Consider the following 18,045-nt stretch of genomic DNA (forward strand, 5'->3'; position numbering starts at 1 on the left):
CAAATTGTAGTTTATACAATTCTCATGTGTCCTCTAAGAAATGTATGTGCTTCTTTTATATTTCATGGTCCTTGCTATCAATAGGATACAAACTTTAGTCATTCCTATTATTAAAAAAAAAAAAAGAGCTTAGAGATATATCCAGCAAAACTCATATTTTGAACATTTATCCCCTTCAAAATGTTTTGAGAAGTATCCCCTGACAGAGTGGTTTGAATGATTCTGTTTCCTTTCCTTTCTTTCCTTCCTTCCCCTTTCTCTCCTTCCTTCCCTTTCCCTCTTCCTCCTTTCCTCTCTCCTCTCCCTTTCTCTGAACATTAAAGCCTTTAGACAATATAAACACAATAAATCTAACGAAATATGAATCCAAAACCATTCTAACTGGATTATACTGATGGAAAGACTCAGCTAATCTGGAAATCTTAGTAAAACCTTCCTATTACTACACTGACCCCTCTCCAACAGCAGCACGAGTTCTATAGTCCTCTGGTTCATTTACAAAATGTGCTGTATGTTCACTTATCCATCAGTGGTGCTCAGTCAGCCTTTTCCACAGAGGCCTTTGTAGGCAACTCTCCATCCAGTCCTCTCTGAAGAAGTTACCTGTTGCCATATACACACACTGTTCTTACATATCCTAATGTTTTTCAACAGCAAGCATCTTCTCATCTGGAATAACTTGGGGTCAAAACTGCAGGTCATTCCTGGATTGATGGGTAGAGGAAAGACATGTCATGCTTGGGGAGGTAGAGAGAAACTCCATTTCTTTTAACTGTGTGACCCTCATACTTCCTTTTGGTGAGAAACAGCTTATTTGGCAGATGTGAGATTATTACTTTATTCACACTATCTCAGCAGTCGGTACTGAAAATTGCACAGAACTGTTTGTCCACAGCACTCTTGAAGGGTATGATAACTTCATCCAGCATGCAGTTACATATCCTAGCATGAACATTTGTTGTTTGTTTTCTTTTCTTTTCTTTTCTTTCTAGCATTATACACTGTAGTTATGCGAGAATATAAATATCATGATGTTGATTTCTAAGTCTTCCACAGTATGCTAAGGCCGATTTTTCTTGTCCTGAATTTTTCACTGGTAGCTAGAGAGCACAATTCTTCCAATTGTTGACTCTTTTTGTAGTAACAACAATAACTTTTTTTTTATTTCAAAATTCCAAATATTTGTTTTAAAACAGATACCAATAAGTAGGATCTTTTGTGGTTGTTTGCTGTGTATAGGCTTTATGCAGAGAATATCAGACATGTGAGAATGCATGACAGACTCCAGTTTCACATTAGTACACATTTGCCCTTCAGCTTCTCTTTCCTTTTCTGCTGCTTGCTTTTTTTGCCATCAATTTGTAAACTCACAGTCCTGCGTTTCTCTAAGTTCAACAGCTCTTGGAATAACTCCTTCACATTGTGGTTCAGCTTAGCAGAGGTCTCCATGAAGGCGCACTTCCACTTCTTGGCCATGGCTTCTCCTTCACTGCTGTCTACCTCTCGATTTTGGTTCTCATCATTTTTGTTCCCCACCAGCATTATTGGAATGCTTTCTACATCTCCTTTGATCTGACATATTTGTTCATAGATCGGTTTAAGTTCCTCCAATGACTGTCGGCTGGTGATAGAGTAAACCAAAATGAAAGCATGTCCTTTAGAAATAGAAAGACGTTGCATGGCTGGAAATTGATGGCTCCCTGTAGTGTCAGTTATCTGCAAAGTGCATATACTCTTATCACAGCTGATCACCTGCCGATAGGTGTCTTCAATGGTGGGGATGTAGCTCTCTCTGAACGTGCCTTTCACAAATCTCAAGACCAAAGAACTTTTGCCAACTCCTCCAGCCCCAAACACAACAACCCTGTAATCATTGCTTTGCTCTGGCATGTTTCTCAGTGTGTCTGTTGTTCAGCTAGAGGGGAAAATCTAGGAAAGAAAATAACAAAAAACAACTGCATTAACGTCTTTGTTAATTTCAGGGATTGCACTTATCTTTCCCAGTAAGAGACATAAATGTGGTAGAAGTGATGTTATGCATGTTGCAGAGCTTCAGTCTGGCCTAGATAAGTAACAATTACTATCTTCATCACTTACTTAAAATGAACATTGTGATTTTAAGTAGTATTCCTACTGGACTAACATTACCAAAGCAAAAAGCTGCATATGAGAACTGGTATTTCATTATGGCCGTGTCCTGAAAAAATTGAGCTGAACTGAGACTGAACTACTCCTTTGTATCCAAATAATGAGTCTCAAATCATTGTTAAGACACACTGCTATATAACAGTCACAGAATCACTGAATTGTTAAGGTTGGAAAAGACTACTAAGGTCATCCAGCCCATCTATCATTCCATCACTCTAAATACGCCATCTCTTCAGAAGCTAGAGATTTTACCTAGAGTGCCCCTCAACAATGTGTCTCCATGACTTGTAGAACATATTTCCAGATTACCTGGAGTACTGCATCCAGATGTGTCTCAGTACAGGAAAGACGTAGATCTGTTGGAGTGCACACAGAGGGCAAAAAAATGGAAGGGATGGAACACCTCTCCTATGAGAACAGGCTGAGAGAGGTGGGGCTGTTCAGTCTGGAGAAAAGAAAGCTTCAAGGTGACCTGATAGAGGCCTTTCAATATTTAAAGGGGAGCTACAGGAAAGAAGATAGACCCTTCAGCAGGATTCATGGTGACAGAACAGGGGGAAATGGCTTCAAGCTTGAAGAGTGCAGATTTAGGTTAGATATAAGGAAAAGGTCTTTTACAGTGAGGGTCATGAGACACTGGAACAGGTTGCTGAGAGTTGTGGTTGATGCCCTGACCCTGGAGATTTTCAAGGCAATGCTGGATCAAACCTGGACAAACTGATCTAGCTGAGCCATGCCCCTGTTCATTGCAAGGAGTTGGACTGGATGACTTTCAAGTTCTCTTCCAACTAACTCTAAAGATTCTATCATTCTATGATTATATAATTGATCAGCAATAGAATCATAGAATGATAGGGGTTGGAAGGGACCTCAAGAGATCATCTAGTCCAACCCCCCTGCCAAAGCAGGTTCCCTACACCAGGTCGCACAGGTAGGCATCCAGGCGGGTCTTGAATATCTCCAGAGAAGGAGATTTCACAACCCTCCTGGGCAGCCTTTGCCAGTGCTCCGTCATCCTCACCATAAAGAACTTGCACACATTCGTGTGGAACCTCCTGTGCTGCAGTTTCTGCCTATTCCCCCTTGTCCTGTCTCCACACACTGCTGAAAAGAGTCTGGCCTTGACACTTTGTCCCCCACACCTCAGATATTTATAAACCTGCATCAGGTCCCCTCTCAGTCATCTTTTCTCAAGGCTAAAGAAACCCAGTTCACTTAGCCTCTCTTCATAGGGGAGATCCTCCAGGCCCTTCACCATCTTTGTGGCCCTCTGCTGGACTCTTTTCAAGAGATCCCTGTCTTTTTTATACTGGGGAGCCCAGAACTGGACACAGTACTTCAGATGACTCCACGCCAGGGTGGAGTAGAGAGGGAGGATCACCTCCCTTGACCTGCTGGCCACATTCTTTTTAATGCATCCCAGAATGCCATTGGCCTTCTTGGCCATGAGAGCACACTGCTGGCTCATAGTCAACCTGTCGTCCACCAGGACACCCAGGTCCCCCTCTACAAAGCTCTCCAGCAGGACATCCCCTAGCCTGTACTGGTGCATTCAATTATTCCTCCCTAGGTGCAAGACTCTACACTTGCTTTTGTTAAATTTCATCAGGTTTCTGACTGTCCAGCTCTCCAGCCTGTTCAGGTGTTGCTGAATGGCAGCACAGCCTTCAGCCGTGTCAGCCAATCCTCCCAACTTCGTACCATCAGCAAACTTGCTGAGGGTGGCCACTATCCCCTCATCAAGGTCACTGATGAAGATGTTGAACAAAACTGGACACAGCACGGACCCCTGGGGGACACTGCTGGTTACAGGCCTCCAACTGGACTCTGCACCACCAACGACAACACTCTGCGCTCTGCCAGTCATCCAGTTCTCAACTCACTTCACTGTTCATTCATCTATCCCACACTTCCTCAGCTTTATTATAAGGATGTCATGGGAGACAGTATCAAATGCCTTGCTAGCATCAAGTATGCTTTCTTTTCAACACTTCGAGAGTGTGTGGCCCACTCTGATGCATTTTTCCATTTTCATTTCATGTCAAAGAGTACAGTTTGATAATCTGAGATAGTCCATGTTCGGATCACTTTTTCATTCTAATGTTTATTTCACAGTAGATGATATTTGATTGCTAAGCTTATCAGAAATGTTGTGCAGTCATCTTCACAACATTTTTAAGTGCATACTGTCAGGTATAGTAAATGCATATGTCAATGTTCACTGTGATACCCGAAGCAAATGACAGTTGAGAAAAACTAACTGTAAACACTGACACCACAAATACTGTAATTATTATTAAATAATCAAACTGATAAGGCTTCTCACCCAACATAGTTGGGCTAGAATTAATTAAAATGAATGTGAAAATGAATTTGTTTTTATACTAGTAGCAGCTCATTAAGTACACAGCATGTACAAGTCTCTCTTTTGCTCCGTGAGATTTAAGTAAATAAACACTAAACAAATGAACCATAAGAAGTAAAGAGAGTCTAGGATGTCCATGCTTTTGAGGCCAAAGCTAGATATAGTGTTTTATAAATATGTGGGACAAACTGCATAATTTTTTGAACACTTGTTTGTTCAGAGGAAAATGAGCTTATTTATTAGGGAAGGTTGTTAGTCAAATACCATTCCCTTGTCCAAGTGCCCCAGATAGGACTGAAGGTGCAATGTTGCCTAAATAGTAGCTAATCCAGGACACCCAAGGGGCTCCTTACTAAGTAAGGAAAGCCTTTAAGCTATTCACAGCAGCTGAAGGAGTGGTTGTGCTGTGGAATAGAATTTTAGGTTACTATTTATTTGTCTAGCAGAGGAAAAATAGCAGTGCTGTTATAGTGGTACAGATGTACAGCTTGCAGCCCCCACAGCCTTATACCAGTTGCCAGCAATGCAGAATTCTATGCTTCTTCATCTTCAATGCTATCTCTGCCTGTACAGTTAGATTAAAGCCGTGCCTACCCATGCTGCACTAATGTCTTCATTTTTCTGTTCAAGCATACTCTGATTTTGCTTTCCTTCCTGTCCAGGGCATCCTATTCTTTCTTAATTCTTATGTTTGAGTAAGCTGAAAACATCTGTCTTTACACAATGTGTTGGAAATTTCCTCATCTGCCATGCTGTAGGCAGAATAACCAGTGCAATGGAGGATGCTGATCCAGAGGCACAGTGAAGAATTGTGACATCTCTACCCACCCATTCTGGCTTCAGGCAGAAGGCAGCTTTGCCTTTCTATCCCTCCCATGCTTCAGTCACTGTCACTCTTAGAGAACAGATTAAATACAGGAAAGACTAATAAGTAAGGGTGTTTATCCTGAGGCACAACTGTTTCTATCTGACAGCCAAATTCAGGAAACAAAACTGTCATAGAAAACATCAGTGTATGTTTTTAAATAAGAGGGAAAGACCTCTGAGAAAAAAAGGAAAATGTTTTTTTCTCAGGCTGTTGAGAAAACAAAATCAAAGTAGCCAGCAAGAAATGAGAACGGAGGAAGCTAGCAGGAATCTATGCCACTGAGAATAAACTTATGCCTAAAACAGCTGCAGACAGGCAAAGTGAGAACAGTCATAGAGCTTAGAGTCATAGGTGACTGCAGAGAATGAACTAACGTTAGAGATACAATTCTATTATTTCTATGAACAAGAAAGGAAGAGAAAAAAAAAACCATGGATATTTCACCTCTGAAGTAGCTCAAGTGTTGCACAATGATATAACATGAAGCCTAGGAACTACAGGATGATGAGAAAAAAAATACATTTAACTATAAAAAGCAGCAAAACACAATGAGAAAAAAAGTAAAATTAAAGACTAACTCAATATGCTCCAGTTTTTATGGCACAAAAAACAGTGTGCTTTCACTGTGGTCAAGGTGACTGCTCATACTGCTGCCTACCATGGTTCCAGAGCCTTTTCTGTAGAGTTACCCCCATATTTCCAGCAGTCCTCATCCTAGGTTGCTGCAAGAGATTCGTCTGCCCCATGCACGGGTCCTAAATTTCATCAGTGATAGCAGTATACAGAATGATTTATTTTTTTGGAGCAAATAAGAATGCTTAAGCATGGATTTTAAATCACACAGCAAAAAGACTTACATAGATCATTTTTACTACATGGATATATTCTCTCCAGATAGAGATTCTTCTGCAGTGAAAATCATTCTGTGATCATTGTGTACTTACAACCAGAAATGCCTTTGTGTTTTCCTCTGCCCTGTAAATTTATTGATTTTCTTTGTCTTAAAGTATATTATCTTAAACACATGAGAGAACCGAGTAAAGTCTACGTTGTTTAATTAGTTTTCTGTATTCTGATAAATGTGAGTATGGAAAAATGAACTTGAAAGAAGAATAAATTTTCAGATAAATGGTATCTTAACTTATCCATACCCTGAAAATCTGTCCATTTCATATTTTGTGCATGGAAAACAGCAGTTGCTTTGTACACTCAAGGATTGACTTATTTAAGAATTTTTGTGTAATAAGGACTCAGTTGCTTCTTTCACTGTGTTTACACATAGGTGAAAATTTGTTAGCATCTCTGAAGTGCCAGGTTTAACAAAACTGTCCTTACTTAATTACTTCTTAGATTACATATATCCATGTCCTTCCTTTTCAATTAGTCACTTACAAATTAGTGCATCCTCATATATTTCTGTTGACTTAGCTCTCTTTCCTGGAAATGGTCTGCTAGTGCAGCAAGTTTACCAATGACACCAAGCTGAGTGATGTGGTTGACATGTTAGAAGAAAGGGATATGAACCAGAGAGACTTTGAAAAATATAAAAGATGGGGCCATGTGAACCTAATGAGGTTCAACATTTTGCACTTGGGTTGGAGTAATCCCAGATATGTATATATACTGTGAGAAGAATTCCTTGAGAGTGGAGAAGGAGATTCCTGTGGAGAAGGAATTCATGTGGAGAAGGACTTGAGGATCCTGTTGGATGAAAAACTGAACATGAACCAGCAGTATGCTCTTGCAGCTCAGAAGGCCAATGGTATCTTGGGCTACATCAGAAGAGGGGTGGCCAGCAGGGTGAGGAAGGTGATTGTCCCTCTCTATTCTGCCCTTGTGAGGCCCCAACTGGAATACCGCATCTAGACCTGCTTCCAATACAGAAAAGATATGGAGCTGTTGGAGAGGGTCTGGAGAAGGATGGTGAAGATGATCATAGGGCTAGACCACCTCCCCTATGAAGACAGGCTGAGGGAACTGGGTTTGCTCAGCCTGAAGAAGACAAGGCTACAAGGAGCCCTCATTGAGACCTTCTAGTATTTAGAATGGGATTATAAAAAGAAGGAGAATCAACTTTTCCAAGTGAGACTATGGGAATTAAGTTCAAAAAGATCAAGTGCTGGGTCCTGCACTTTGGTTACAAAAACCCCATGCAGTGCTGCAGGCCTGGGACAGAGGGCCTGGAAACCTGTGTGCCAAAAAACTATTTGAGGTTTTAGTTGTCAGACAGTTGAGCATGAGCAGCAGTGTGCCCAGATGGCATCCTAACTTGTGTCAGAAATACTGTTTCCAGCAGGAGGAGCAGGAAAGTTATCATCCGTCTGTACTCAGCACTGTTAAAGCCACACCTTGAGTACTGTGTTCAGTTTTGGTCCTCTCAAGTACAAGAAAGACACTGAGGCCCTGGGGTATGTCCAGAGAAAGGCAACAAAGCTGGTGAGAGATATGGAACACAAGTCTTATGAGAAAAGGCTGAAGGAACTGGAATTGTTCAGTCTGGAGGAGACTCAAGAGAGACTTTACCACACTCTACAACTACCTGAAAGAAGGTTGTGGTGAGGTGGGAGCTGGACTCTTCTTCCAGGTATCTATCAACTGAATGAGAGGGATGTGCCAGGGGAGTTTTAGGTTGAATACTCGGGAAAAAAACTGCCTCAGAAAGAATAATCAAGTATTATAACAAACTGCCCAGGGAGGTGGTGGTATTACTGTCCCAGGAGGCACTGAAGAAACATGTAGATATGGCATTAAGTGGGTGCAGTGGTAATGGGCTGATGGTTGGACTTGATTTTAGATGTCTTTTCCAACCCCAATGGTTCAATGATTCTATGACCATATAGACCACCAGCGCTGGTAAAATCTTCTCCATTATAACTGAAAGCAGTTAAGAAAAAGGCACTGGCTTCAGATCTACCAGATCTTTTGGTTTTGTTGCAACATGTTTTCACCATGTTGCACTGTTAGAACTCCATACAAATTCACACTGCAAATTTCTTTCAAACTGGCTAGATTGTATGTTTTAGGGCACCGCTCATTTTTATAAAAAATGTGATCCTAATAGCTGTTATCTGGAGCCAGAGGCTTTGACCCAATTCTTGAGCATTTACGACGTGTCAGCTTGATATACAATATAGCAATTGTCAGATGCTCTGTATTAATTTCCTGAAAGCTCTTTTTCCTCTGGCAAAATCATCTCATGTCAATCAGCTTTATTTATTTATTTGCTTATTAAGACTAAGAAAATGTCTCTGTATTCTCACAGTTATGATGAAAATTCAATGAAGTTTCAGCAATCCTTTTGGTTTAAAACCTTACAGCAACATAAAATAACAATCCATAAGGCTACTTAGTGATACCACTTTGCAATGGTACACACTGGACAATAGTAAAAAATGCTGTTAGAGATACAGTGGATTTAAGCATGGTTTATGGTGACACCAAAGGTGAAAAAGATAAACATTACAAATGAAGAGATAAAAAGGATTCTGAAAGGAATTTTTACCTGTCTACAGGAAAGTATTTCTGTGAGAGTATTATCACAGTGTTTGCCAATGAATATAAACTTAAAGAATGGGGATTTTATACTATTGGTATTTCCATCTTTTAGAACAATACTATATTTTCTATTCTTTTTTGCTTTTCTGTACTTGCTTAGACTTTCTTATCAATGAAAATCTTCACATATTCAAAGACTAAACAGCTTCAAAAGGCATTCTAAACAGCTTTTCATGGCAACATAAGGTTCTAGTGCATTTGGAAAGCACTTTTTTATTCCTGTGCAGAACAAAATGTTCTTTGAAAGCATACTTCTTGATGATCAGCTGAGTAAATTGTGATTTCTTCACTGCAGGACTGTTGTAACATTTGATTTATGTCAGCAATATTTATGTTTTTTTTTTTTTTTTTTTTTGTCAGATTTTGTTCTTGCTATCTTTGAAAGCAGAGATGAGTATTTTGTGCTGTTGATGTTTTGTTTGATACTTGAACACAGCCTTGGTCACAGATAAGTAGTTATTCAAAACTCCTTCTATTTTTGCATTACATTTACATAAAATAGGACAAATGACCAAGTAACAACAATACAAATACCTATACATGGATTAACAGTACTAGTAAAACTAATAAAATTATTGGACATCCAGAGCAATACTGCTTTCTTTCCCAAAATTTTCATTAGAAAGTCTTGGCTTGTTTTCAGAATGTTTATTTATAACTTTGTGAATTCCTTGCACTTGAGTTTAAGATCCTGATACTTTTCTAAGTAGTTAGCATACAGTTGGATATCATAAAAAATAGATTAAATAAAATTACATTAAGTTAAACACTATTTACTCATAATTGTTACAACTTTTAAAATACCATTTTAAGACAAAATTATAGGGAATTATTTTGGACCATAGCTTCTTCCAAACAAAACAAAGTCTTGAAATGCAAAGAAATCAGTTACATAATTTCAAGATAACAACAGGCTGTATTTTGTTCAATGTGTTTATGTAATGCCAGGTATCTTTAAGATGTCTTTTGGTCTTCCCATTTCCAGTGGACTTTTAAGATAACATCTTGCAGCTATTCTAAAAAAAGGTTTATTTGCCCATAGCAGTTCCACCTACTGATAACTCCGAGGGGTAGCTTATTATCTTCAGGAATGACAGTTTTGCTGTTGAAAAACTGATAGTTTAATCTAGCTGCTTCTAGGAACTTCTGGATCTCGAGCACTAGTTTTTCTGTTGCTTCACAATTATAGCTCATTTTTTAAATTAGTCTGAAAGCTCATGTAAGGACTCCCTCCAAGACCAGAATTTATTCAGCTACTCACTGATTACTGATAAACATAAACAAAGATCTCAGTTAGCACTGCATGATATTGACAAATGTTTCTTCAAAATAAAGGCCATATTACAAAATCAGTGAAGACTATCTGTACTTCAAGATTCCCAGCACTGAATGGTGAAGGACTGACATAGAGATTACCAAAGTAAGTTACATAATTTTTATGTGAATCATGATAAGGAAATGAGTTCTGCTGATGAGGCCTCTAAGGTCCCGCTTCGGGAAATTCCTTGAGAAAGTACTTAAAATGAGATGTTCTCAATTGTTTTTTAAGATGGGCTTAACTGTGATCTAGTTGAATACTGTTTCCAAAGTATGCATATACAGCATTCATGACATAGGAAGGCTCTTGAACATAGGAAAGATTAAGAAAATCAGTGATTTTGGCAGGTCAGTAGATGCAGCAGCTACTAATTATGTGAAAATTTTAGGGTGTAACAAGTTATGCTGATGAAAGAGCATTCAACTTAGATAGTTAAAGCAATCTAGTTCTCTGAGATCTGTGGAGATGTTACCAACTGATGCCTCCAAAAAAACATATGACTGAACAGAGGTTTTTGGAATTGCAAATTTATTTTCAGAGTCAGTGAAAACACTGGATAGTAGACAGTGACAGCCAGTTGTTCTCAAATACAGTCTGAGAGAAGAACAAGACTAATTTAACATGAGCCAGAAGGATTAAAAAAAAAACCAAAGTTCTGAGTCATCATCCTGCCTTAACTCCCACACCAGGAGGGACACCCAGAGGAGGTTGCCAAGGAACATGTCCTGGCAGCTTCTGAAGAGACCCCACAGCATCTCTGGGCAACTTGTGTGTGTTTTGCCAGCCACATAGCAGAGTGTTTTCTAGTGTTCAGGGAGAACATTCTGTATTTCAGATCACAGCCGTCACCTCTTGCCATGGCACTGGGCATCATTTAGAAGAGCCCAGCTATCTCCTCTTTGTCCCTTCCCTACTCACTGTAGATTATTTTATATTTTTTAACTTTTTTTTCTAGGAAGGTTCTCTGAGCACATTTGTAGTTTGCCTTAATTCTGCTTAATTTGTGATGGTTTTGTTTTATATTTGCAGATATTTTCTCAGGAATATCAAATGTACATTTAAAATCAACCCTGTACACTATGGCCAAAGGTGCCATACTCAGCTCTAGCAAATTGTCACATTTTCATCATCCCTATAAATTATTGTATCAAGTGGGTCTAGCAGTTGTTTTCTCTTGTTGAAGCAAAGAACCTAGATTTGCACTATAACACTAAGAAAGTCCTCACCAGCTCTTGGGCCAATATCTGGCAGAGATTCTTGTAGTAGTTGCATTAGGCAAGAAGAAGCTAGAAAGGGGAGAGAATTAGATGTTTTCTATAGGGACAACATGCAGTACATATATCTATAATTGTGCTTAAATGAACAGGTTTCTTGTGTTGAAGAAGGCAAGACTGATGACAGAAGAATGAATTGTCTGGACGTTTCAGTTTATTTCCCTTTGTACATTGGGTTTATGTCACAAAATGTAGAAGATACTAGGCCTGATCCAACAAAAATCTTTATAATCGTGAGTATGCCTAAATGATTTGTTCTGTTTTGTCCAAAGACCTGTCAGCACTAACCTTTGAAAAACAGGCCTGAACTGTTACCATCATCTTTGAAACTGCTTACCATGTGAAAAGTCTTCCTCACTCACACAAACAGAAAAGATACTAAATGATAAGTTTACTGATGATGGACTGATAATAGTTATCAAGTTAGTGGATTAGGTAATTAGGTAACCTTAAAATTAAAACTAACAAACAAACAAAAAACCAATATCTGCACTCATCTTTATTTTTGGCATGTTAGATACTTCACATAAGCAAAACTGCTTTTAAATTTATTTATCCATTGAAGTACTTTGTAAAGCAGTATGTTAATATTTTAAGTGCTCAGAGACAAATGTTGCTGAGAAATCTTAAAAATCTTTGTCTATATGTCAATAGGAATTTGTTAATTTACACATAGCAATAAAAATGTTGAGATAACAGCATGATATTAAATCACTATGGGACTGATTCACTTTTATTTGATTTTTCCCACCATCATAACAGTCAAGTAGGTTTTATTCCATGGATTTAATCTGTCTTAGTAAAGAAAAAATTAGAATTTTATATATTAACTTTTCAAACTGTAATGCCACTGGATGAAGCTATACAACTTTTCATTGAAATGTTCCACTCATACAAATATTTGCACAGTTGAGGACTCAGTCTCATCTCAGTCCGCCTGTTTCTTAAAAGCAGAATGCTCCGTATGCAAATGAGGTCTGATTACCTCTCTAGATGTCCACTAGCCCTCAAAAAGTAACCTTTTCTTCTGTATTTAACAGAAAGATGTGTGGGCTTAAAGTTTTCCTGAATGAAGAATGTTATAAAACTACAAACAACAACAAAACAAAAATCAGAACCAAAATTTCCTATGTAATTATTTGGCTCTAAATGCTTTGGTTGTCAATTCCCAGATACTGTAAATTCTTGATAAAAACACAGGCATATAAATGTACAGGTTTGCATATAACAGTGTGTGTGTCATTGGAAGATGCTTTCTGGTAAGTAGAAAAAACTGTACAAAGACCAATGTCCATTTTGCCTTTCCTCCATGGTCCTCAATTCCCTCTTGTAAACTTCAGACTGTTTAAACATTTCTACAGGAGCAGAATCATCAAAGATCAAGGGTTGACGACTTGTTTAAGAGTATATAGCTCTTACTGTTAACATTTTCTCGCCATACCTGTAGTGATTGCTATCTTGATCACTGAGATACCTCTGATACTCTTATACAGACTAAATCCCCATTTGAAACAATGTGAATTAGATCTAACCAAGGGTATCATCTGCTTTGCTTTTGCTGTGCACAGCAAGCTGTCCAAAAACACTACCAGTCAATGAAATACATGTTTCAACTGCAGGCAAGAACTTGTGAATAGATTAATGCAATGGGTTTCAGGACCTGAAAAGATACCTGACCAATGAATATACAGTGCAGTTCTGTTGTCAGTAAGGTTCCATGTGCCAGGAAGAAGTTTGTGTTTTCACCAGAAATAGCGAATAAAAAACTTCGGAAAGTGGCAACTAAAGTATAAATGTAGGGTGTGATAAAAAAATGAATACTTGTGATGGTAGTTTCTAAGTTTTCACAAGAATGTATTTGCTGTCCATAATGTGCCATTTGCTGATGTAAAAGAGTAAAGTGTATTTTCTTAAACAATTACACATATTACTTTTTCAGAACAGACAGTCAATATTTTGAGAGAAGAATATAAAAATCAGTAAAAGAGAGTAATTTTCCTTTTCCTAGCTTCACATTTATTTAAAGGTAGAATTACTGAACTTATATTGGAAGGGAAACATCTGTAAGCCAGGAATGTATCTGCTCTTTTCATACGACTGGTTTCCTACATACAGATTTCAAACAGTGACATTAAAAGTCTGAGGATTTCATTGACATCTACCCTAATTCACCTTAAACCAATTCCTTTACTTGAAGTCATGGTGAGGGAGATCTCTGCACAGTCAGAGAAATCAGAGGCTCAAAATTTGATCTCATAATCATAAGTTTGACATTCAGCTTGAATTTACTCAAAAGGAAGTGCTCCTGACTTCAGTGTGAATGGAAAAGTATGTCACATCCTGACACCCATTTTTTTGACATTTTGCTTTCTTCTTTTGATACTCGTACGAAGAATTACACAGTAATCAGTTTTTTGCTTGTTTTCTCAAAAAGATGAAAGAAAATACACTCTGTTTCAATTTATACATACAGTTGAATTGTCATGATCTTTTATCACTGGCTTTGCAACAATAAGATAAATTGTACATATTTTTATTTTACTTCAACACCAACAGTGTAGTGAAAAGACCTCTTTGCTGATACTTAAAAACCTCTGTTTGAGTGGAAACTAAAAATGAACTTTCAGAATACATTTTCCTTGGTTTGTTGTCTATATTTAAATACACATTTAAATATATATATATATATATATATATATATATATATATATATTTCCTGTAAGAAAACTGTCCATCTGAAAAGGGAAATATTTCTGATATTTTGTATTTCTATTTCACTTTTTTTTTTTTTTACTTTATTCTAGTATGTAATATTGACAATTAATCAGTACATTCTGTTTCAGTTTCCATTTATAAATAGCCTGATGCTCACATGCCACCTGGAACCTGGAAGACTGAAATGCATCTGATTAGTTAATTATTACAGAATAGTTACTGAGAGCCACTGCAAATTGAGAGCAATCCAATTTAATTATGTTCTCTTGAATAAAAACAATACAGAAGGAAAAACAAAAGTAAAGCATTTGATTAAAAAGAAAATTAAGTAGAAGAAAAGGGAAAACAGAGTTGAATGCACTCACTCTCCTCTGTAAAGATTATCTCTGAGCCAGAATAGTTTTTACAGCTACACCTGAGGGAACAGGGTATGCTCTTTCACAGTGTAAAGGTGGGTCTTTAATTTTCACACACGGTGGTGGGATCTTTACAGGGACATGTATTGGTTAGCAAAAAAGTGAAGTTTTCAGTTGAAACTCAGAGGAAACTAGGACCAGCAGTAGTAGCAGCTTCAGAATCAGCAGTGACAGAACATCTTATCCACTCTGGGAGGCTTGGTTGTTGGTTGTTTTTTGTTGTTTGTTTGTTTGTTTGTTTTCATAATAAAAGACTACAGTGCTGGTATAATACAACACTGAACACTTGGGCAGGAGGGACTTTCTGAACTCCAATCTTCCATAAATACCTGCTCTGCACTATAAGAAGGGGGTCATTCAGTCTGACATCAGGGCTTCTGTATCTGTTGTAGTGCTACAGTTGTTCAAACAAAGGTGCAGCAAAACCTAGAAGAAAAATATGCTTGCATTTGGTTTTGTTATGGGACATGTGGATAACTGTGCTTCAAAATAGTGTGACCCATTTGCAAAGAGATTTTCAGTGTAGGCAACTTCTAGTGAATGGCAAGAGTAGTACTAAGCAGTGAAAGAGACTTTCTAGAATAACAAATCCAAGTCTATGTTTTTGCACCTAACAATTTCATAATCTCTTCCACTGAATTCCATCTGATGCAAAACTTCTTCTTTTTATTACTTCAACAAGAAAGTAATTTCAGTCAGTTGGTGCTCTAATGGTTTGAAACCATCCATCCTGAGTATATTCACATCCCATTTATACCCATTTGTTCTTTGATTTTTGCAGGGCTGAAGACGGCTGTATATTGCAATCATTTTCCCAGACTTTCATTTCCATGGGCCCATCGATTTTGGACAGCTCTTCGTGCAAAAAGCTTTACAAATGCATTGTGCAATTTTAAGAGGTACTGTGAAACATGAAGCTATTTCGTAGCCCCTGAAGAATGGCACAGATGTCATTCTGTGAGAACTGGGCTCTAGTGTGTTTGGTAAGCACAGCTGGGTCCCCCCACAGGCAGCTCTTGAAATAGGAGTGAAGCCAGAAAAGAGGAAAAAACAGTAACCAAAGTCTGACTCAGAATTAACCATTTTAACCAATCTGAAAACATTCCAGGTACAGTAAAGTATAAATCCTGGAAAAAGTGAAACAACAACCAGTTGTAACAGCTTCATTTATACAAAAAGGTACACAACTGCACACATGACACATGTGCAAATGTGTGCATTCATAAACAGGTATTACACATCCACGTATGATCAACCACACATAAAAAGAAGAGATTCAGAAATTCTGTAAAAATGAAACACTTCAAATCTTGTTGGTCAGCCTGAGCTCAACCAGCTGTAACTGAGTGCTGCAGCATTCAGAACACCCCACATTTTACCAAGAGAGGAAGTACTGTCAACTCTAAATTCCTGTCACTAATAAGACAATTGTGAATAGCCCCTCATGATTTATTTTTATTAATTCAGTTGAGAACGACACAATCTACAAAATATTGTTCACCTGTAAGGTGAATGTTGAAATGCTGTGTTTATTTCAAAGACACCCACAATATTTTTGCGTTCTTTCCTCAGGTAAACGTAAAGTAAAATGGTAAGGCAAAATATAGCTTTAACTTTAAAGAATTTTTAAAAAGAAAATAAAAAACCTCCCTTAACGTCATTGCAATGGCAGTTATAAGTAGGACAAAATTCAGCACATTTAGTTTTAACGAAAGGCAGTTTAAAAAAATAAAAAGTGATAAAGCCATGACCAGCATCCCAATAAACAGAAAAATAGTGCTGTTAAGCTGGTCAGTATGCGTGTGACAGGTTTCTGGCTTCTGTATTAGCCCCAGCTTGTAATGGGCCATATTCTCTACCTATGGTAACAACTTGGATCAGATCCTGCAGCTGTAACTAAAGCAAAACTCCACTGAAATTTTTCCTGAGTGAGGACAGCGGATTTTTGTCAAAGAAGATAATAAGAATCTTTACTCTCCTTAAAAAGCTATGTTTATGCATAAGGCAGTGAAGACAAGTGATGGAAAGAAAATTACCTGTGAAGGAACAGAAGGCTCCAAAAGCTCTTCAGTTTATATCTGTCATCGTACCAGCTGCTTGCCTTCTCTGCTGTGGGGTTTTCTCAGAAAGAAACTAGAAAGGAGAGTGTGTCCCAGTCGCAGGGCTGTAGCTCTATCCTCTCCTCCTCTGGCTTGAGCCCTTTGATGTCCGTTGTCCGCTGCCTGCCCCAGACTGCAGCTCTGCGCTCTCCCCGGGTGCTGGGGCCAGGTGGGTGCTGCGGTTGGCTGGGCTGCAGCCTCACTCCTGCTTTCTGCTGTTACAGATGGACTGGCTCCAGCCTCCGCTGCTGCTGCTGCCTAAATGGCGACTGCACAGCTCGTCTAGGCTTTTAACTGCCACCTACTGAAGAACTGTGGAATATACGTATGGATGTATATGTATGTGATACAGGCTGCAAATTTCGGACTTTCTCCCCAAATGCAGTACAGTTTTACATTTGCACTTCAAGCATTCCAAATATGCAGTAATTAAAACTAAAGGTTTCATTATCTTATATTTTTTTTACCTTTTATTTTTAGCAGCTAAATATGGAACAAGCCTACTCCTTTAAGTTTAAAAAGCTTACAGAGCCTTTGGTTAGGCTAATCCCCAGTGAGCCTATATCACCATAGCTCCATCCAAATCAGTGGAGCTCAGCTGATTTATATTAGCTGAGAAATTTGTCCAATATTTATTTGCAAAAATACAGTAAATAGAAAAAAAGAAATACAGTAAATTAAAAAAAAAGAAAAAAGAAAAAAAGTGCTAAAAGCATGGCATAAAAGCAGATATTATCCAACAGAGCTCCTCAACATTTTGGTCAGTGGAAGCAGATGAGATAAATTTTCTGTGTGTTAGTAAAACACAGCAGTGTAAAATCATTTTCTTGGTTTTTACAGTCAAATGAAAAGTGAGCAAGCACATTGATTTTTCTAACTTGAACTGCAATTTTTAAATGAAAAATCCAGAGACAAGTTCTAATGCCTCTTCAGCTGTTTATATCCAAGCAGCCTCCTAGCAATGCCCAGAACAGCTTTTTCTCCCCAAGGTAGAAGCAGGCTCCAGGAGTCTTCATATTCCCTCACACGGGTCACAGATCACCCAGAGATGGTTTGGGGCGATGGTATCTCATAGCACCATGGTTTCTCATGGCCTGCAGCCTAGCTGCCAGCCTGGTGGGGACAAGAAGTTGCCCTGCAGAGACAGGTGGAATGCAGTACCAGGTACAGCAGCACGGAGAATATATGATTTTTAGGCTTGCTGTGACTGTTGAGAAAGCCAAGAGTTGAGCCGTCAGCCCATAACAGCTGGCAGCATTTGTTAAATGCCATTCTTGGTAAATGGTG

The 18,045-nt window shown here is 38.4% G+C and overlaps 1 protein-coding gene across 1 annotated transcript; it reads right to left on the reverse strand.

Moving 5' to 3' along the window:
* Positions 1 to 980: 980 nt before the first annotated feature.
* Positions 981 to 16,959, reverse strand: DIRAS2 (DIRAS family GTPase 2). The gene is made up of 2 exons (XM_065740676.1): positions 16,696 to 16,959; positions 981 to 1,929 (listed from the first exon to the last, which is right to left on the reverse strand). The coding sequence occupies exon 2, from the start codon at positions 1,888 to 1,890 to the stop codon at positions 1,291 to 1,293; it is 600 nt and encodes a 199-aa protein (XP_065596748.1). The 5' UTR covers positions 1,891 to 1,929; positions 16,696 to 16,959; the 3' UTR covers positions 981 to 1,290.
* Between the last annotated feature and the right edge of the window lie 1,086 nt (positions 16,960 to 18,045).

Source organism: Cyrtonyx montezumae, unplaced genomic scaffold (genome assembly GCF_038088225.1).
Source record: "Cyrtonyx montezumae isolate F1298 unplaced genomic scaffold, pur_monq_1.0 scaffold_29, whole genome shotgun sequence".
In the NCBI taxonomy this organism is placed as follows: domain Eukaryota; kingdom Metazoa; phylum Chordata; class Aves; order Galliformes; family Odontophoridae; genus Cyrtonyx; species Cyrtonyx montezumae.